General features: G+C 35.5%; 1 protein-coding gene across 2 annotated transcripts in view; it reads right to left on the bottom strand.

The window, feature by feature from the left end:
* Window positions 1–243: 243 nt before the first annotated feature.
* The window catches only part of rffl (ring finger and FYVE-like domain containing E3 ubiquitin protein ligase), a 47,096-nt gene continuing 24,706 nt past the window's right edge, over window positions 244–22,633 (bottom strand). Inside the window, exons 4-8 of one of the 2 annotated variants that reach the window (XM_073817971.1) lie at window positions 18,479–18,853; window positions 15,766–15,831; window positions 5,330–5,540; window positions 5,156–5,179; window positions 244–1,556 (exon numbers count right to left, since the gene is read on the bottom strand). In XM_073817971.1, coding sequence (XP_073674072.1) covers window positions 1,375–1,556; window positions 5,156–5,179; window positions 5,330–5,540; window positions 15,766–15,831; window positions 18,479–18,853 — 858 coding nt within the window. In that variant the 3' untranslated portion in view covers window positions 244–1,374. The remainder of the gene's footprint in view (window positions 1,557–5,155; window positions 5,180–5,329; window positions 5,541–15,765; window positions 15,832–18,478; window positions 18,854–22,633) is intronic. The other variant, XM_073817972.1, reaches the window with a different exon arrangement.

The raw sequence follows: 22,633 nt of genomic DNA on the forward strand, positions 1-22,633 counted from the left end.
AGATACATTGTCTTTCGATAATTCAAGCACCTTTCAAGTACATCTTTAGGAATATTGTTTTTTCAAGAGTTTTCCAGGCCTTAAATATTAGAAAGTCAAATTCAAGTATTTCAAGCAGTTTAAGCACCTTGTACGAACCCTGCATAACTTATTGAGTTACTTTTTATGGAAAGTAATGTGTTGCTTTACTTTTGGATCACCTCGTTTGTTTTTAATATAAAAATGTCCTATAATAATAATGATGAAATGCATAAATCTAGCCTACAATTCTTTCCCCTACAAATTCAAATGTAAAGGTGAACCAAAACAAAAGCCATTAAATGTCTTATCATCAAAACATGAAAATTTAAATGACATAAATTATGACTGATTTTTTTTATGACCATGTCCGTCAAAATCACGTACAATGGCAAAGTTTCACGCAACTTCTGATGTGACCACAAATTACTAAAAATATTAATACAAAATGGTCACAAATAAAACAAGGGAACAAATTCTTCATTTGTGGCCACGATATACGTTTTTCCCTGCATATCATGTGTGGACACATTTTTCACACCAAAAAAAAATATATATATAAAAATTGTTGGATCATGGTTTTTCTCCATTAAAACACTTTGTTGACAGTCGTTTTCCATCACGATTTTAAATGGGGCACAGGTTTCATGAGATTCATCGAGGCGAAGTCGAACAAGGCTGTATTGAGAATCTGTTTGATCAAATGCGACTCTTTTCCACACCCGTGTCCATCCTGCACATAATTGCCAGCAATTTGGACTATTTGCTATTGTTCATGAGAGTTGAATCAACAGATCTCGCAAGACTTGTGTGACAAGTTCATTCCTGTTAGTACATCTCACAGTATCAGTCTGAATGGTGGTGGTAGATTTAAACCCGAGATCCGGTATTTTTCTAAGAAAAAAAAAAGGATTATTCAAATAAAAAAGAACAAAGCAGGTGTGCGAAAAGCACCAGAGCAGTGCATTGTGAGGCACTTTTGGTAGTTGCTGTCTGTATGTGATCATACGATCCTCTCAGTGTTTACTAATAGGGGCAGTGGCAGAAACGGGCATTTATGTTGCATTGATTTATGTCATCTGCACTGTCAACAAACATGCGACATAATCCCATGATCAAAAATCAAGCTTCCTCTTTAAAACATCCAGAAGGCACACTGTAGTTACTTTAGAAAACTAAACAGAATCCAGTACAGTTATTGCTAGAGATCTGCACATCTTATTCACTATCGATAAAGTGCCACAAGATAATTGTGCAAGAATTAAAGGCCACCTGACATTTTTCTATGGTATCCATTGCTCGAGGGAAGGACTGTGAGATACCAGTGCTTTGTGAATGGAGAATATATCTTGTTGTTCAGGATCTGAACACGTGCACTGCCCGCACCACATACTGCCGGCAGATCGGACATTCGCTCATGCGCTTGCCACACTTTGTGCATGTGACCATGTGTCCGCACTCCAAAAGAACACAGTCAATGGGTGAGTCCATACAGATCTTACACAGGTTTTCTTCCACACCTGTTCCAGATCCACCATCTGCAAAACAAGCAAGAAGTCATCGCAAACTTAGAAGAATAAGACCTACACAAATAAAATGAATACCATATGAGCAGTTTGGGGCAATATCTATGTAACATATTAAACTGCAAAATAACTGTAAAAGGCAAGATTGACAGTTCAGATGTATATTATTTTCAATCAATTATTATATTCTATAACAAAACACATTTTACTCTCTTAATTGTTTCTTGGTCTGAACAAAAACAGGCTTATTGAAAACGCAAATTCATTCTCTGCCAGCAGGTGTCGCTTTCGGAATGGCAGAAATACAGCACTTTTTCGGACTTACATGCAGCTCTCAAGCTTATTCAATAAAATCATAGCTATTGAAGTTTAATCATCACATTTGATGTGAACCCTGATAATGCAATTTAGCTTCGCTATTTTTTGGTCAAAAATTTCAAGGTGGTACAACTGTCTGCTTTTCATAACGAAGAAGAAAAAATAAGTAGTTTGGCATAATCTTTTACTATTATTTCTTAAAATAAAAAAGGTTAGGGTTAGTCACTTAAGTCATGTGGTGCAACCAACATGCAAAAGTGCACTGGAAATAAATAAATACATAAAGGAAAACTAGAAGTCATATAATATCCTCTAACAACATACAGGCTTATTGAAAACGCAAATTAATTCTCTGCCAGCAGGTGTTGCTTTCTGAACGGCAGAAATACTTTGAAAACATGCAGCACTCAAGTTTATTAAATGAAAGCATAGCTTTTGTAAGTTTAATCATCTCATTTGATACAACTACATGTAAGGCTAAGACTTTTTAAGAACCCGCGGAAACCCTGATAATGCAACTTAGTTTTGTTTTTTTTTTGGTCAAAATGTCAAGGTGGTACAACTGTCTTATTATAATGAATAAAAAAGTAGTTTGGCATAATATTTTAATCATTATTTCTTTAAAAAAAGTTAGGGTTAGTCACTAAAGTCATGTGGTGCAACAAACATGCAAAAATTCACTGGAAATAAATAAATACATGCTTATGGAAATAAATAAATAAAAACAGGCTTATTGAAAGCACAAATTCATTCTCTGCCAGCAGGTGTCGCTTTTGGAATGGCAGAAATACAGCACTTTCGCTGACTTACATGCAGTGCTCAAGTTTATTCAATGAAATCATAGCCTTTTGAAGTTTAATCGTCACATTTGATACAACTATATTTAAGACCTTAAGACATTTTAGGGACCCGCAGAAACCCTGATAATGCAATTTAGTTTTTTTTTTTTTTTTTTTGGTCAAAATGTCAAGGTGGTACAACTGTCTTCTTGTCATAATGAATAAAAAAAGTAGTTTAGCATATTTTATTATTATTTCTTAAAAGAAAAGTTAGGGTTAGTCACTACAGTCATGTGGCGCAACCAACATGAAAAAATGCACAGAAAATAAATAAATAATTAATTAAAAATTAGAAGTCATATTACTTCTTGACTTTGGCATAAAATATTAATGGTATGAATAATGGTCCCCTCTCTTATAATATCAGGTAATTTTACCTTTTTTAATGAGATGGCAAATTGTAAGTTGTCATGTGGTAAAACTTCTAAAAGATTATATTGGGACTAGGGTTGTAACAGTATGAGATTTTCTTGGTATGATAATCATCTCAGAAAATATCACCGTTTTACGGTATATATTAAACAATAATTCTTATCAGTAACAATGGCTCTTAAAAAATAAGAACAAGTTATTTGAGTGAACAAATCCTTTATTGCAATCTTAAAACCATTTTAATGAAAGTACTGAGATCTCCCTTCTAAAATAAATAAATTCATTCATTCATTCATTAATGTAATAAAAAATAAATAAATAAAGCTATAAAAAATAAAAAAGGTTAGGGTTAGTCATAAAGTCATGTGGTGCACTGGAAATAAATAAATGAATGAAAACCAGAAGTCATATAATTTCTTGACCTTGACACATGGGTCCCCTCTTATAATACCAGATAATTTTACATTTTTAAATGACATGGCAAATTGTAAGTTGTCATGTGGTAAAACTTCTAAAAGATTATATGGGGACTAGGGTTGTATTAATGGTATGATTATCGTTTCAGAAAATATCACAGTTTCATAGAATATATTAAACAATTCTTATAAGTAACAAGGCCTCTTAAAAGAATAAGAACAAGTTGTTTGAGTGAACAAATCCTTCATTGCAAACTTGAAACCATTTTAATGAAAGCATTGAAGTCTTTCTTCTAAAATAATAATAAATACAATTAATTCATTTATTAAAAATAAAGCTATAAGCCTCATGACAATCATTATGAAAAGAAGCTAAAAATTGCATGTGTCAGTATCATGACATGATTGTCAAGACACTAAAAATCAGGGTATCTGCCAGACTTTTAGCTTAATTTTAAGACTTTTAAGACCTGCACTTATAATACCATATCAGCATGTCTATGGTAACATAATAAATTGCAAAATGACTGTAAGAAACATGATTTACAGTTCAGATACAGGTTTTCACTAAAACAAAGTTTTTATAAAATGATTAAAGTATGATGAAAATGAGAAAAAGAGTCAAGAGTATAAATTATTATATTCATTTATATGATTAATAATATAAATTATATTATTAGAGTCTAAACAAAAACAGAAGACAGGCTTATTGCAAATTCATTCTCTGCCAGCAGGTGCTGCTTTCGTAACGGCAGAAATACAAGTTTCCCTGACTTTGAAACATGCAAAGCTTCAAAAGAAACACAAGTTTATTCAATGAAAGCATAGCCTTTTGAAGTTTAATCGTCTCATTTATCTAATATTGCAATTCTTGTCTTTCCCTCCTCAAACTTAAGATCTCCTGAAATTATAATTAAGACTTTCTTGTACTTTTTATAGCCTTAAATTTGAACTAAATGTAAGACTTTAAGATTTTTAGGGCCAGCAGAAGCCCTCATAATGCTTTAGTTTTGCTATTTTCTGCATCAAAAAGTCAAAATCTCAATAAAGAAAAAAAAAGTAGTTTGGCATAATCTTTTATTATTATAATTTTTTTTTTTTTTTTAAGGTTAGGATTAGTCACTTAAGTCATGTGGTGCAACCAGCATGCAAAAATCCACTGTAGGTAAATAAATAAATAACATAGGAAAACCAATGCATGGCTCCCTCTCTCATAATATTAGATCATTTGACCTTTTTTAATGACATGGCAAGTTGTAAGATGTTATGGGGTTAAACTCCTAAAAGGTTTTATGGGGGCAAAAAAAGAAATGTATAAACCTTTTGAAAATGACTGAGATACATTCACATGCATTTAAGGTGTACGGAAAAATATATATTACTTTTTACTTGATGGTCGTAGCCCAGAAACTTTTTAGGTCAAATGCGGTTAAAATTGTTTTTGAAAATGGTATTTAGATTTTTCAAAACATGGCATTTCTATTTCTATGAATCTGACATAGATATTCATAAATTCTTCCTGTTACCTTACCAGTTATGTGAATTATTGACTAATTAATTAAATAGCTTTACAGTAAAATTGCCATAAAACTTTTCATAAATTAAATGGACACTTAGAATATGAACTGAAAAATATTCTTGTTGAAGTCATAAGAAATAAACCCACCTGTGCCTTCTGTGGTGTTAGACACTGTAAAAATGAAATACAGTCTATGTTAATGTAATCAGCAGAAATAAACATTCAACTAGCATTACAGCATTACCCTTTAAAAATATGTGAAAACCTACAGGTTACACTGAAAAACAGCATCCAACCAACCAATCACATCAGATTCTTTACCCATGTTCTGCAGGTCCTTCTGGTCATGGTAGAGACGCGTGACTCTCTCCATCAGCTCCCATTTCTCACAGCAGCCCTTGTAGTCGACGAAGTTCCTGGCAAGAATCTCCTTCAACTGCCGGACAGTCAAAGCTTCAATGTCCTCCACCGATCTGAGGTCCGAGAGAGATGCCCGTCGTCCAGGAGCAAGCACTTCCTCCGAGTCTGAAGACTGACAGAGAGAAAGACAGCATGCAAACATCTGTTTATGTAGAGCTGTTACCTGGCAGATAGGTAAATGATCTCTTAGCATCTCAAGTTAATGCAAAAATCACTCTACTGAGAGGCAAAAAAAGCAAGAATCTGCCAAATCAAGAGCAAATGCTAGAAATTAAAGTGTGTCATTTTCAGTGGTGGACAGTAACGAAGTAGTTGTAATTCGTTACTGTACTTAAGTACATTTTTCAAGTATCTGTACTTTACTGGAGTAGTTTTATTTTGAGTAACTTTTACTTTTACTTCACTACATTCCAAAGCATAATATCGTACTTTTTACTCCACTACATTTAATAAAACATGTCGTTACTCCTTATAATATATTACGTGCTCCGAGACGCAGAAGCAGTGTCTGATTAATGAACAAACTGATTCTTTTCAATCGGTTCGCAAATCGCCACAAGCGATTCATTCACGAATTGGACTGATCCAATTGCAGCTGTTCAAACTCACTGATTCAAATGAGCCGTTTAGAGCGAGTCTCCAGTCTTCTGAATTCACAAATAAGAACCGGGAGATTGTGAGCGCGCGCGACTGATGCTGCGAAAAGTAAGATATAATGTCGAGTTTTAGGATTAATTATTGCAATTGTCAGTTGTTTGCGAACTAAATCTGCTGTAAAGGGTGATGTATTTAAGCCCGCTGAAATGATTAAATGCAGACACATCAACATCGTCTCTTTTTAGGTAAAAAAACGAAACATTAAAATAAAACAGATTAAATCAAATAACTCATAACGTTACACGTTCATATTCCTCGCTGCTGTAACCTCAACAGTTTTATTAAAATGCTACGCATTTAGCCCTATGTGATCGACGTCTGTTTTTATATTGTTTATTAAAGGTATACTTTTTTATATTGTTTGAATCAACTAGCCTAGTATACAGAAATAAATATTTATTCATAACCATACTGAAAATAAGTAAATATTGTTAGCTGATGCTTCTGTCTAGCTAACAAGCTTGCTGGTGCTAAGTTGAGGTAATTTTCAGATATGAAGTCCAAATATTTATAATCAACCACCTAGACAGATTACATCTGAGGGAAAAGAAAATATGTGATGTTCAGATGGTAACTACAGAAATTATCAAAGTGGGAAGTGATGCCCTCTGGGGACATTTGGCCAGGGGTGTTTTTACACCACAGACAATGTTTGAGAAAAAAGAAAAATATTATGAAAATATAATTAAATTTTTCTTCCTAACTTCAGGCCTTATTCTCATATCATTTATAACTGTGCCGTTCCGCAAAATAACAAGCTTTAAAACACTTTTCTTACTGGTGAAAATGAGATGGTTAAATCAGTTTTCTCTCAGGTAACGTTACAATGCAATGTAAGCTTCACAGTGAACATTGTCAACGTAGACCATATCAACAACAAAAATTGATCTTGACTCCATATAGGCTAGTGGTTATTTTGGGAAAAACCAAGGCTTATAGTAGGATTATAAAAAATATATATGCTAATATAAATTTATAGCCTTTATAAAATTGCAAAATATGTCAGTACTTTTTTACTTAAGTACACAAAAAATGTAGTACTTTTGTACTTTCACTCAAGTAAAATGGAAAAAGGAGTACTTTTACTTTTACTGGAGTAATATTCTATTATACGTATCTGTACTTTTACTCAAGTACTTGATTTGTGTACTTCGTCCACCACTGGTCATTTTACTTTCACTTTACTGATTTAGAAAGAGGTTGGCTTGTCACCTAAAGCCCCAACCACAATGCAGTCCAAAGATGAGAAAAAACCTGTGGTCTAAATTAGTTTGACACCATGAACAGAAAGATGTGGCATGCAAAAATACAGTGGTGTGAAAAAGTGATTTTTTTTTTTTTTTGCACGTTTGTCACACATTAATGTTTCAGATTATCAAACAAATGTAAATGTTAATCAAAGATAACACAAATAAACACAACATACAGTTATTGAATTAAGTTTTTTTATTATGAAGGGAAAACAAAATCCAAACCCACATGGCCCTGTGTCAAGAAGTGTTTGCCCCCTAAACTTAATAACTGGTTAGGCCACCTTTAGCAGCAACAACTACAATCACGTGTTTGCGATAACCTGCAATGAGTCTGTTACAGCGCTGTGCAGGAATTTTGGCCAACTCATATTGGCAGAATTGTTGTAATTCAGCCACATTGGAGGGTTTTCGAGCATGAACCACCTTTTTAAGGTCATGCCAAAGCATCTCAATAGGATTCAGGTCAGGACATTGACTAGGCCACTACAAAGTCCTCATTTTGTTTTTTCTTCAGCCATTCAGAGGTGGATTTGCTAGAGTTTTGGATCATTGTCCTGCTACAGACCACAAGTTCGCTTCAGCTTGAGGTCACAAACAGATGGCCGGACATTGTCCTTCAGGAATTTTTGGTAGACAGCAGAATTCATGGTTCCATTTATAACAGCAAGTCTTCCAGGTCCAGAAGCAGCAAAACAGCCCCAGACCATCACACTACCACCACATTTTACTGTTGGTATGATGTTCTTTTTCTGAAATGCTGTGTTACTTTTACGCCAGATGTAATGGAACACACACCTTCCAAAAAGTTCAACTTTTGTCTTGTCAGTCCACAGAGTATTTTCCCAAAAGTCTTGGGGATCATCAAGGCGTTTTCTGGCAAAACTGAGATGAGCCTTTATGTTCTTTTTGCTCAGCAGCGGTTTTCGTCTTTCGAACTCTGCCATGCAGGCCATTTTTGCCCAGTCTCTTTCTTATGGTGGAGTCATGAACACTGACCTTAACTGTGGCAAGAGAGGCCTGCAGTTCTTTAGATGTTGTTGTGGGGTCTTTTGTGACCTCTTGGATGAGTCGTCGCTGCGCTCTTGAGGTAATTTTGGTCGGCCGGCCAAACCACTGTTCGATGTATTTATTTGTGGATAATGGCTCTCACTGTGGTTCACTGGAGTCTCAAAGCTTTAGAAATGGCTTTATAATCTTTTCCAGACTGATAGATCTCAATTACTTTTTCTCATTGGTTCCTGAATTTCTTTGGATCTCAACCTGATGTGTAGCTTTTGAGGATCTTTGTCAGGCAAGTCCTATTTAAGTGATTTCTTGATTGCAAACAGGTGTGGCAGTAATCAGGCCTGGGTGTGGCTAGAGAAACTGAACTCAGGTGTGATAAACCACAGTTATGTTTTAATATATATTTTTTTCAAACAGGGCCATGTGAGTTTGGTTTTTGTTTCCCCTTCATAAAAAAAACCTTCATTTAAAAATGGTATATAGTGTTTACTTGTGTTATCTTTGATTAATATTTACATTTGTTTGATGATCTAAAACATTTAAGTGTAACAAACATGCAAAAAAATAAAAAAATCAGGAAGGGGGCCAACACTTTCACACCACTGTAGTTGCATAGGGAGACTAAAATTGACATGTAGAATAATCAATTAATGCAAGACAGTGAGAGGAGATTGTGTAACTCCACATACTGTTATTATGTAAACATTATAGGTTAATACTAGGGTACCGATAACATTCATGTTCATTAACATCATGGTTTAAAGGTCTTGTTTAGATTACTTCTAAACTTTAGCCTATTTTATTACCATGTGGTATAACACTGGCTTTCCACAACACACTAAATGCTGCACTTATCTTGCTTAATGTAGCATTGAAAAACCGAGCATCCATGTTTGACCAACAGAGAGACATCAAATCCAAACATGCCATATGTACAACCGTTATAAACACATGGTCAAAGGAGTCAATCCACCAGCCAAGGAAATTAAAATCGACCCTAATTATTTAGCAAATGCATGTTATCTTGATTAATGTTTAATCAAATGTTGTAACTCAATCACCCGTGAGGTATGCATGACAGTTGATGGCAGCAGAAGAAGCTGGATGTGAAAATTCTGAATATCAGTCAAACAATTTTACTTGTGATGCAGCCTGGAATCACAAATCACACTGTTTTTCATTAAATCTAGCCCAGAGGTGTTTTTCTTTTCTTTTTCTGTCACCTGATGGAGTTTTGGTTCCTAACATCTGTCACCTCTGAAGGTGACAGAGAAACTTTTGCAGTGTAGCTCAGAGATGTTGCTTGGGCACTTTCCCATTGAGAATAAGCAACACATTTCTGTCTTGGTCATGGACCCTGTGTCTCACCTAGTTGCCCATTGACAGCAACATTGCTCAAAAAGTTAAGACATGCTTAATTAGGGTTTAATAGATACTTAAAGGGATAGTTCACCCAAAAATGAAAATTTGATGTTTATTTGCTTACCCCCAGAGCATCCAAGATGTAGGTGACTTTGTTTCTTCAGTAGAACACAAGATTTGAGACTTGTCATAGCACTTGCGCGTTCTTGCTCTTTTGTTGTTTTTGATTGCTTCCATTGACCTCTTGTGTAAGTCGCTTTGGATAAAAGCATCTACTAAATGTCTAAATGTAAATGTAAATGTAATGGCAGTCAACAGGACCCATGGATTTGAGAGTCAAAAAAACATGCACAGACAAAACCAAATGAAACCCTGCGGCTCATGACGATAAACTGAGGTCTGAACACATGAAACAATCGGTCTGTGCATGAAATTGAACAGTATTTATATACATTTTTTAACCTCTGATCCACCGCAATGTCTAACTGTCCTGAGTGCGTTCACAACAGCTGGCGAATAAGGAATAGCAAGCAACCATAACTTTAGTTGATCAGGCTCAAAAGTTGGGAGTCAGTGAAAAGTCAACACTCCCGGATGAGTTCTTGCGAGCAAACGTAATCTTTTAGTTTTTAATCGGTTGCAACAATCAGGATAAGCACAAGTGATTACCATTTTGAGTAGCTGTCATACCCACAATCTCTCTGTGTACACAATGAGTGACGTATGTGTGACAGATTGCTTCTACGCATGCATCTCTGTGCCAGAGCATGTTGACGCGTCACACGGCGGCTGTTGTGAAAGTACTCAGGACCGTTGGACATTGCGGTGGATCAGAGGTCAAAAATTGTATAAATACTGTTCAGTTTCTTGCACAGACTGATTGTTTTGTGTGTTAAGACCTCAATGTATCATCACGAGCCACAGGGTTTAATTTGGTTTTGTCTGTGTATGTTTTTTTTGTACTCTGCCATTATATGACTGACAGACTGCAACGAGTTAAAAATCTTTGTTTGTGTTCTACTGAAGAAACAAAGTCACCTACATTTTGGATGCCCTGGGAGTAAGTAGATAAACATTAAATGTTAATTTCTGGGTGAGCTTTCCCATAATACATAGTATTAGTGTTGTCAAAAGTCCCGGTACTTCGGTACCAAGTCGGTACTAAAAAAAATAAAACGTTACGGTACCAGGTTTTCTTAAGTACCGGTGGTACCGACTATCCGGTCAACCCGGTTCTTGATACGCTATACAAAAGGTGCGCGCTGCGCAGTTGCGCTCTCTTTATTAAAACACCAGCGCTGCTGCTGATGCCGCGGCTCTGACTCCACTTGTTTACAAAGAAGAGCCAGGCTTGCTCCAAATAGTTTGGATTTGCGGCTGAACAAGGCGAACATCATAGATCATCAAAAAACTATTTGCAAAAGATGTTGTCTAGGTTCTCTCGAAAGGAGGAAACACATCAAACTTAAAACACCTCAAAGACCGACTCCAGGATCAAATAAAATATTTCAAGTAAGGTAAGTTTCATTTTAATTTCATATTTAGAGCATTGTTGCGTATTTTAATTTGAATGTCAGACTGAAATAAACATCACTGTTTGTGTAGTGAATCGTTAGCATAAGCGCGGCTAACGCTAATATGCTGGGCCTTAATGAATTAGAAACAACGCTCCTATAACTTTTGTTAGAGTAAAAAAAAAATAAGGACATGATGTATTTACTTTTTTTTTTTTACACACAAATGACCCGTGTATCCAAAATATGTGTGTTAGAGAATGTACAAATGTGACGTTAATTTATATCCTTAATATCAGTCTGTCAGAAAACGTTCTTGGCTGAATAACTCTAGCAGGTTTAAAAAGCTTATTAATAATAATAAATATGAATGCAGTTTGGATTGAATAAAAGTACAATCAAATAAAACACGTTTTATTCCCTGTTTAGTTTGGTAATACTTTACAATAAGATCAAATTCATGCATCATATTCTAACATAATCTTAAAGTGAGTGAACAATATATTTTTACAACATTAATTCATGTTTGTGAATCTTATTTAATACAAACACATGATCATTCATGTTTGTTCATGTTTAACAGATTAACATGATTTTATGCATTAGTAAATGTTGAAATTAGCCTAACCTCACGAAGAATAATTGCCATGTAACTACTGTTTATTGTTAGGCGATGCTATCTAACTAATGAAAATTGTAAAGTGTTTTAAATACTGCAGTTTTCATCTGTGATAGACACTGGTCTTAATATATGTAATCTTATCTAAATTTATTATAACAGCTGAGGTTTGTTATTTACTGAAAATTAATATTTTTGCTGGTGTCAATGATCTAATGTCACATCTGGTCAGACTTAGCACACTGCTTTACTTAAGTATATTTTTTCTTTTTACAGTTGCAGAAGATCATGAAAGACCCCAGCGAACTCTAAAACAGACAACAGTTACAGATGTTTTTCCGCAGCAGCAGAAATATGACAAAAAGTTTTGGGTGAAGCTTGTTTACATTTTTTATGCCTGTAATTTATTTAGATGTTATTTAACTACTAAAATGTTTACAATCCTTGAAATACTTTTTTAACCTGTGGAAAAACTAACAAAATTTTACGCAAGTATAAAGAATTTTTTTTTACAAAGTTTTTTTTGTACATTTTATTTTTGCTTAACTTTATTAATAAAAAATAGTGTGTTGCTCAATTAATCTGTTATTGTGTTTTTCTTTGGTACCGAAATTGGTACCGAGAACCGTGGATTTTCACTGGTATTGGTACCGAATACTGAAATTTTGGTACCGTGACAACACTACATAGTATCATTATTGATTTGATGAACTTTAACTGACTTAACTGAATAATGACCCTATTTTCTTCTGTAAAGCTTATTTACAGCTGAATCGACTTTGTTACCTAACCGATGACCTTAACATACAGTAGTTATTGAACGGAACTGAATCAACACTGAACTGACACTATTCGTAAATAATGACACTACTGCGTTCTATAGAGCTGCTGGACAGAAGTATTTGTATAATATTTCAGGAATTTTCAAAATGTGGGTTGCACAAAATCACTTGGCTGCAGTTAAATTTGCATTTCAATGACACACACACACTCACAGTTCCTTCAAGGGCTGCACGATATGCCAACATTAATTACTAATTGCGATATTGCTTAGTGCGATTGTCAAATTGCAGAGGCCACGAGTTGTAATAACATTAAGAGTCTCAGAGTGATGGTTCATTATTAAAAGGCTCGGCCCATATTATTATCGAGAAGAAACTCGCTCACTTAGCGCTGCGTTCTGCATGAAATTGCATACACTGCAAAATTCAAACAAAACAAAAACTGTTTTATGTACATTCATTTCTGCTCTCTATAGATATATTTTTCATGTCTGTAAGGCAAGTATACGGTGAGTTTGTGTTTTTTTGATGTGCTCAGATTTAAGGAGCGAGAAAGCAGAAAGCGCATCCTGTTTGCTTTCATTATTTTTAAAAAGCACAATTTTTTGTTGTTATTGTGAGTGCATACAAATAAACGTAGTGACTTTATATATATATTCAAAAGACTTCTATCTTTATGACCTAAAATGAAGTATTTTAAGAGAACTGCACAAGTGTCTCCATCTGTCATGAAGCACACTACTTAAATTGCCACAATGTAAAATTGCTACTACTTACATATTTTAAATGTTAAGCCATATTTGAGGTTGATGAATGATAGGCGAGTGTTTGGATGTCCTGCCTGATGTACTGTACCACACAGACCAGCTGTTAATGATCTGTCCGTCACGGTCTGTGTGACTTTACCACTTCCTGTAGATTTATTTATTTTTTGTCAGCCAAGCCTCGTTTCGTTGATTAAAGGGTTACTCCATCCCAAAATGAAAATCGTCATTAATCCATCCTCCATGTCATTCCAAACCCGTAAAAGCTTTGTTCGTCTTCAGAACACAATTTTAAATATTTTGGATGAAAACCAGGTTTGTAACTGTCCCATGACATGACAAATTGTTGAATAAAGTAGTTATTTTTGTTTTCTTTGCGTACAAAAAGTGTTCAAAAAGTGATTGAACCACTAATGGCAGATGGACTATTCTGACAACGTCTTTCATATTTTTCTGGGCCTTGAAAGTGTATTTAATTAGCAGTCACAAACCTCTGGGTTTTCATACAAAATATTTTAATTGTGTTCCGAAGATGAATGAAACTTTTACGGGTTTGGAGCAAAATGTTCATTTTGGGGTGGAGTAACCCTTTAACAGTTTGTCGACTATTAGGGGGCAGCTCTAGTTTTTATTTTATTTTTGTTTTCATTTTGAAAAGCCTGTTGTATTTGCCATTTACCTGACATTACACTATGAAGCTTTTTGATTTACTTCATTTATTTGATTCCATAGCTAAAATTTCTGTATAATGTATATCCAGCATGTGGTGTATGCCCTGCCTCGTCTTACAACATTATACAAGCTAGATTGTCATTTAACTACTTTATTGTTGTTGTGCATTTTGTAAAAAACAAAATAATGAATCCATCTTTCAAGCATCCATTTTAGTATAAAAATTTGAAAGGTGTAAAGACGTAAGCGCAAAAGACAATACAAGAAAAGTGCAATAGTGTTGGGTGATATGCTCAATTTACATATCGTCCTATCGTCAGCCTGAGAGATCGCCGATACACGATACTATCGTGCTGATTTATTTAATTATCTATGTACTAAATTCCTTATACGTTTTGTAAAGGTAGACTTGCTATTGGGCATGTGACTAAGTTGTGCGTGTACAGAGCGATGACGATATAGTTCTGCCGGAGAGGTTTTACTTTCGGTTTCATTCTCTGCTATGCGCTATCCTCAGTGAGTGGTAAATGTGCGTGCATGAATGTAAATGAGTGTATCTTTCTTTACCTGTCATATTGGGATAATGTTATCGCTTTATGTCTGACCGTTGTCATCAGGTGATGTTGTAATTCAGTTTATGTAGAATGTGGAGAAGTGATGCCCGTGTAATTCACGTGCGTATGTTTAGCGCCATTTGATCGCATCGTAATTCTAATTAACGCATATAGATGTTACTGAGGTGAATGTTTATGTTTAGCCTACTATATACAGACCGATTCTGATATATGGTAATTAATTCAGCCTGAACCACGTTTTACTACCTCTCTTATCCTAATGACTGTGCAATGCTAATATATAACACTCCCGTTAGAATCAGTTAATCTATCTACACCGTGCTGTATGATGAAAATCTCTCCGTAGGTGCACGGACGCAACACATAAGCACTGCAGACGGAGTATGTGTGAAACATGCGTTACCCGTTTTCACTGCACACGTCTGCGGCGCGTTAAGGCTACGTAGCCACTCTCTTTGCTTGTGTTTATACCGTGGCAAGTTTCTGAAGCATCCTAGAACCGACTCTCCGCGCTGCATCGCTAAAGTTAGGCGCCTTTTTGACGGATAATAATAATAATCGTCTAACTATCGTCAAAGGCATCAGCCACAGGCGATATCTCTGACTATCGTCGATACACGATACTATCGTCTATCGGCACAACCCTAAAGTGCAATCTTTTCTTGTAAAATGTGACACCAAGATTGCAAATTCAAAAGCAAAAGTGAAAGTGTCCAAAAACTGGTCTTAGCTGCTCTGTTCACTGGAAATGAATTCATCCTGATCATCATTATCTAGAAAAGGCAACATGAGGTTGAGCAAGTGACGGAATTTTCTTTTATGCATGAACTATCCTTTTAAGTTGTGAAAACAGACGTGAAAATAGATGTAAAAAAAAAAAGACTTTCAAAGAAGCAGTAATTCATCCCAGCCTGCAGCCAAGCTCTTTCCCACACTCACAGCACCCACATGGAAGCAGAAGACATTCTTGAAACAGACTCTACTGAGAACGGCATAAATCATCTTTTCATTGCAAAAGAATGACAGAAAGGTTCTGTAGTGTGAGAGGTCACTGTTCTGTCCTCTGCCCCATTTAACGCCCCAGACAGCGCAGCAGCAAGAAGAAGAGGAGAAGTGAGGAGTTTCAGGGGGTACCTGCAACTCCTGCTCCACCTGCAGCTCAGCATCCATGTCGCTTTCAGCTGTCGCCTCAGCCAAGCTCTAAGGGTCAAAGGTCACAGCCAACACAGTTTAACACAGCTGCGCTCCCTATCTAACTCGCTTTAAGCCACAACAGATATTTTGCACACTCTGTAGTGTTCCTTGTCAAAAGAGAGTCACGAGAGTCATTTTAAAGCTGTGCTTTACAGTGCTGTGTAAACCAAACTGAAAAGTAAAGCAAAAAGCAAAAAATAGCTGAACGGTTTCCCAAAAAATATTAAGCAGCAGCAGTTTTCAACATTGGTAATAAAAAATGAGATCAAATCTGCATATTACGGTGTTTTCTGACGGATCATGTGACACTGAATACTGGAATAACAATGCAGAAAATTCTGCTTTGCATCACAGAAATTAAATTAGATTTCACAATATATTCACATAGAAAACAGAAAAGAGAAGTTCACTTCCAGAATAAAAATGAACAGATAATTTACTCACCCCCTTGTCATCCAAGATGTTCATCTTTTTCTTTCTTCAGCCTAAAGGAATTATGTTTTTTGAGGTAAACATTTCAGGATTTCCCCCCATACAGGTGCATCTCAAAAAACTGGTATATCATGAAAAAGTTCATTTTTTGTTTGTAACTTATTTCAAAAACTGAAACTTTCATATTTTCTAGATCAATTACATGTTAAGTAAAACATTTCTCAAGTTTTTTTTTGTTTGTTTTAATTTTGATGATTAGAACTTACAGCTTATGAAAGTCAAAAATTCAGTTTCTCAATACCAATCAAAAAACAGATTTGCAAAACAGAAAAGTTAAAGTATGTTAGTTTATGCACTCAATACCTGGACTGCAGCACAAATTACAGCAAATGACTTGCTCCTAGCACACATTTCAGAAATGTTTTACTTTATATGTATTGAATCTTGAATATATAAGAGTTTCAGTTTTTGAAATAAGTTACAAAAAAAAAAACATTTTCACTATATTCTAATTTTTTGAGATGTGCCGGTATAGTGGACTTCTATGGTGCCACTTATTATTTTCTTAAAAAAAAAAAAAAAAAAAAAAAGATAATTTATATACTTTTTAACCTCAAATGCCCACCTTGTCTAGCTCTGCGTCAGCTCTGTGTATTCCGCTTCAAGACAGGGAATGTTGAAAACAAGTTTTTTTGACATACCCTAACTGTGTACACGCAGAGCTAGACAAGACAAGCATTTAAGGTTATAAAGTACATAAATTGTATTATTATTTATATATATTTTTTTTCATTTCACTAGATAACACTCTTCTTCCTCGGTTGGGATCATTTAGAGGCCTTTGAAGCTGCATTTAAACTGCTTTTCAGAAGTTCAAACTCTCGGGCACCATAGAAGTCCACTAAATGTTTTCATCAAAAAAATAATTTGTTTATGACTGAAAACAGACAGACATGAACATCTTGGATGAAAAGGGGATGAGTAAATTATCTGCATACGTTTTGTTCTAGAACTGAACTTCTTTTAAATGATAATATTTCACAATAATACAGTTTTTTACTATTATTTTTTTCCAAACGCTTCTGACTAGGGATGGGTATCGTTAAGGTTTTTATGGTATTACTACTTTTGTCGATACCACTTATCGATTAGGTACTTTAACAGTACTCTTATCGGTACTTTTTGTTGTGTTTTTAATTAAAAAACTGAAACAAATTGAGAACAGAAATTACAACACTTTATTTTTTAAATGTAAAATAATTATCTATAGCTTAGCAAACACAGATGTTTGAACAAATATCTGTTACACAAACAAAACCAATGAATGTAAAACATAAATAAACAATTTTCTTGTAAATGAATATACAATGATTTAACTACAAATTAATTTTTAGGTAAGCTCTGCTCTATAATTTCTTAGCATAGTTTGGTATTATTTATCTATTTGTAAAAGCAGTACTATAAAGGAATTTTAATGTTTAATATTTATTTAGGCTACTGCATAAAAAAATATTCTAAATATTTAGCCTATATGTAGGCTATATGTATCTGAATGTGGGTTTATTAAATTATTAACATTATAATACTGATTTAGAGAGACCTTATGTGATGTTTATGTCATTATTTTAACGTAGCATGCATACCTGAGGAGACGGATGATGAAGTAGAAGCTAGGTAGTCGAAAACTTTGCACTTTGGCTAGATGTTTTGATAAATTGCTTGTGTTTCCGCCTTTACAAGCAAAAATCTTGTTGCACTTGTTGCAATGAGCATTGTCTGTGTTCACACAGGTGAAGTGTAACCATACTTTGGATCGTTCAGCGCTCTCCGCCATAGTCACTCCATAAGTGCAAGCTCTCTCGTGTTGTGTGCGCGCAAGCTCTGTGTACTGCGGAACAGACTACATTTCGTGCGTGAGATAGCAAATAACAGTGCAGACGAATAACGAATATTATCGCAAATTACAAAAGGCTGGTCAGGTAAAATATGGTAGGTAATGTTTATTTAGCAATAATAAATAGGACATTTATTTTTTTAATTTCTCCAGTACCGACAGTAGAACCGTTAACATCAGAGCTTATCGATACTTCGGTCTTTTATAATTTGGCACCGGGACCGATAAAGTACCGGGTTTCGGTACCCATCCCTACTTCTGACCAGTAGTGTATGTAGGAAAGTTCGGAAATTACAGATTTTTTTTCAATTTTAATTTTTTTTTTACCTGTGCATCTTCCGTCACTTGAATCTGAGGTCCCAGTTCTGTTGTGCCATTGTTCACAGACGGGCTCACGGTTATGACTGGAGTGTTGGGGGATTCCTGTGTGGTTACTGGGGGTGGAGGAATGTGCGTGTCAGATGTAGGCGTCTGCTGGCCAAGAACCAGCTCGACCAGCTCCTCCTTCTCGCGGCACATCTGCGTGGGGACGCCGTGCAGGTGGAGGTAGTCCCTCAGGTCCTTCACTTTGAGCTTCATCAGCTCGGCTCGCTCGAACAGGATGCCGCGGAACCTCTGGCAAGTGTGGCACAGCCATGGCTGAAGTTCCTGCTGAGTGGAGCAGCGGCTGCAGTAGTTTTTTTTGCAGTCCATGCACATAAGCTGCAATGAAAAATGGGAGGGCGAGTTTTAAAGCCAGGTTAAGACTGGAACACACTGTCTAATCTTACTTAAGGAGTGTGTACCATTAACAACACTGCATTTTGCAATTGACAAAGGCCATTTGCACAGTATAAGAACTGGGTCAAAAGCTACACTCTATTGCATCATCCTTTGTTTACGACATTATGTCTGATAAACAATGAGCTGTACTGGATAATGCCAAATGACTCTGGGAAGTTTCTTCAGGAAATATAAACACAACAGCACTCAAGCGTGATGTTCTGGAAGTCACAATGCCATTCAGTCAGAGCTGTGGTGCAATGGACGGCACATACGTTTAGGACACGCAAGAGCTGCTGGCTCATGTCCAGATCACATTCCCTTCCTCTCGCTCTACTTCCCTGCCTAAAATTCACATTTCTGTAAAATAAATTCCCTCCAAATCATTCGTTCTCAGGGGTCATGACATGAGTAATCAAATTTGCCTAGATCTTTTGGCATATGAGAGGTCTTTGTACTATTAAAACATCAGCAAGTTTCACAACTTAAAATGTTCTCCTCGTTATAAACAAAGTATTTATTTAATCAGGCTCCGAAAATGGCCACAGACCATGTACTCGCACAAATGCGACCACCTTAAATTTTAACTCACATATAAAAAAAAAAAAAAAAAAAGGTCGCAAATGCAGTCTAGAGCCCTGATGTTTTGTCTGGAAATTACTAAGTTTGTTGATCATGTTGTCAAAATACTTGCATCCAATAGCCAATGTTTCCAATGCAATGACGTTAGGCAATCATAATAGTGGCCGATTACTGACAAGCCTTAAAGAACCCACCCCTAAAAAACAGGTTGTTTCAGAATGAGGGTTAAAAAAATTATTTTCCACATAATTATTATTATTATTTTTATTTTTTTTTTTTTGCAGGGCTCGAAATTGCGACCGTTTTGGTCGCATATGCTCCCAAAATTTAATCTGCGCGACCTGAAATTATATTTGAGAGCATTTGTGTGAATGCAAGAAATTGTTGTGTTGTGACTTGGTTTAATTTCTTTACAAAACTTTCGCTAACCTATAACCGCACAGACTGCTGTGAGCTGATACCGTTCTCACCAACATTACATTTAAACTTCAACTATACATTATTAGCTTTAATGCAGATTTAAGATATTAGCCGTCAATCACTCTCTGTCACTGAGCTCCGCTAAACTAGGAACTAGCTGTTTTTTTTTTTTCCTCACAACCAACCTCCGGATCTGCACAAACTGCATTGCAATTAGGGTTGTGTGAAATGTCGATTTTTGATTGTGGACAATTAAAAGGTCTCCACAATCTGCTTTTGAAGAAATATACTATTTCGTGCTACAGCGCACATTCTGTCAGTTTTCCAAGTTAATAAACCCACGTTTAGAGAGCGACTCCCCAATGCGCGCAAATTAGGCTACATAAAATATCTAGGCTGTTATCAGTATGTGGGCTATAATAAGTTGTGTAGTTGTCTATAGCTCTGTATCATGCTTGTAAAATTCGGTGTCTATTTGCACTTTGAATATTGAAAGAGTAGCCTGTTTTGATTATGGCTACATTTATTGTCTACTGTTGATTGTTTAAAAATGTAGTGGTTTAAATGGTCTCTATCTATAATAGAGAAAATAAACATCTTGTTCATGTACTCATATTTTCATTCATTCTTGTCCCTTGCTTAGGGTGTAAAATAAATATATATAAAAAAGCTTTCAGAATCAGCCCGATGTTTGCTTGTAAAACGTCTGCAATCAGAATCAGCTATGAAGAATCAAGATTGGCGCATTACAAAAAAAGAAATTAGGTGCTCCTAAATTATTGATGGTGCTCTTAACTTTTTATAGTTGGGAGCACCAGTGCTACCAAGTAAAAAAGTTAATTTTGAGCCCTGAAAATAAAACTCTGTTTTATTAGAAGTAAACCTCAAAAAAATTAAAATGTAAAATGTAAAAAATCCATTTCATGATCCCTTCAAATATCAGAAAGAGTCAGCCGCAACTTCTGGTTCATGCAGACTTTAAGGTCATGACACAATCGGCCGATGTTGGGATGCCGTTGAGCATCAGTCGACCTAGTTTTTGCAGTTTTCACCACTAGTTCTTTCATATTGGTTTGGTGTGTCACAGCCTTTACGTAGGTGAAAGATTTTCTGACGTCTAAGCCTGGTTGATGTTTCTGTGGAAGCAATACCTCAATGGAATTGCAGCTTCATGTACAGGCAACTCTTTTAAATGACCAATTTACTGGTGAAGCACTACACTACCCACAATTCTACAATGAAATGCAACAGAAAGTAAAAAAAATTGCTTTAAATTTCTCAAAAGGAGAATTTAAATCATTACCCATAAACCTTTAAAGACAAAAAACACATTAATAATCATTATTCTGTAAAGAATTCTCCAAAAATCAAAGAATCAAAACAAGCAACCCATGACAGAAGAAAACTTCATGGCAACCGTCCACTTCTATGAAGCTTGAAACCTGCACTCTTGAAGGAGTATTTCACTTACAGAACAAAGAATTACAGATAATGTACTCACCTCCTTGTCATCCAAGATGTTCATGTCTTTCTTTCTTCAGTCGTAAGGAAATTATGTTTTTTGAGGAAAACATTTCAGGATTTCTCTCCATATAATGGACTTCTATGGTGCCCCCGAGTTTGAACTTCCAAAATGCAGCTTCAAAGGGCTCTAAACGATCACAGCCGAGGAAAGAAGGGTCTTATATAGCAAAACGATTAGTTATTTTCTAAAAACATTCACAATTTATATACTTTACCTCAGATGCTTGTCTAGCTCTGTGTGTACTCTGTGTAGAGATATATAAATTGTAAATGTTTTTAGAAAATATCCGATCGTTTTGCTAGATAAGACCCTTCTTCCTCGGGCTGGGATCATTTAGAGCAGGAGTTCTCAACTCTGGCCCTCGAGGTCCATTTTCCTGCAGAGTTTAGCTCCAACCCTAATCAAACACACCTGAACAAGCTAATCAAGCTCTTCATCATTACAAGAAAGTTACAGGCAGGTGAGTTTGATCAAGGTTGGAGGTAAACTCTGCAGGAAAGTGGACCTCGAGGGCCAGAGTTGAGAACCTCTGATTTAGAGGATGAAGCTGCATTTTGGAAGTTCAAACTCGGGAGCACCATAGAAGTCCATTATATGGAGAGAAATCCTGAAATGTTTTCCTCCAAAAACATTTCTTTACGACTGAAGAAAGAAAGACATGAACACTTTGAATGAAAAGAGGGTGAGTACATTATCTGTACATTTTTGTTCTGGAAGTGAACTACTCCTTTAAGCCCTAAACTACTTAAATATTTGTGGATATGGCTATTTTTGAATTAAAACATTGTTTGTAAAGTTATTTTGATTGTCGTTCACAATGCTTCATGGATTGTAGTGCTTTTTTAGATTAAAGCCGTGTTGAACCATCTTCTGACTTAGACTTGATTTAGACTCTAAAGCAAAGTTTGTAATGTTGTACTTCACCTTGGAGCTGGTTTGGTAATGGCTTATAATGCGTCATGGGATAAGTACTTGATTCATTTTTCAATTTTGTTTTGTTTTTAAATCAATTGTTGTGATGCCAATTAATAATGAAACTAGTTGGTTTGGTTCAAGGCTTGGAAACATTCTTTGAAATACGTAATGACAATGAATCAGCTTCTGCTGAAAAACACTGGGCGTTCACTATCGAGATAACAATACTGGACGTGCTTTGTAGATGTCTTACCCACTACGTGCTTTCAAACATCAAA

The sequence above is a fragment of the Garra rufa genome, chromosome 14 (genome assembly GCF_049309525.1).
Source record: "Garra rufa chromosome 14, GarRuf1.0, whole genome shotgun sequence".
NCBI classification, from domain to species: Eukaryota; Metazoa; Chordata; class Actinopteri; order Cypriniformes; family Cyprinidae; genus Garra; species Garra rufa.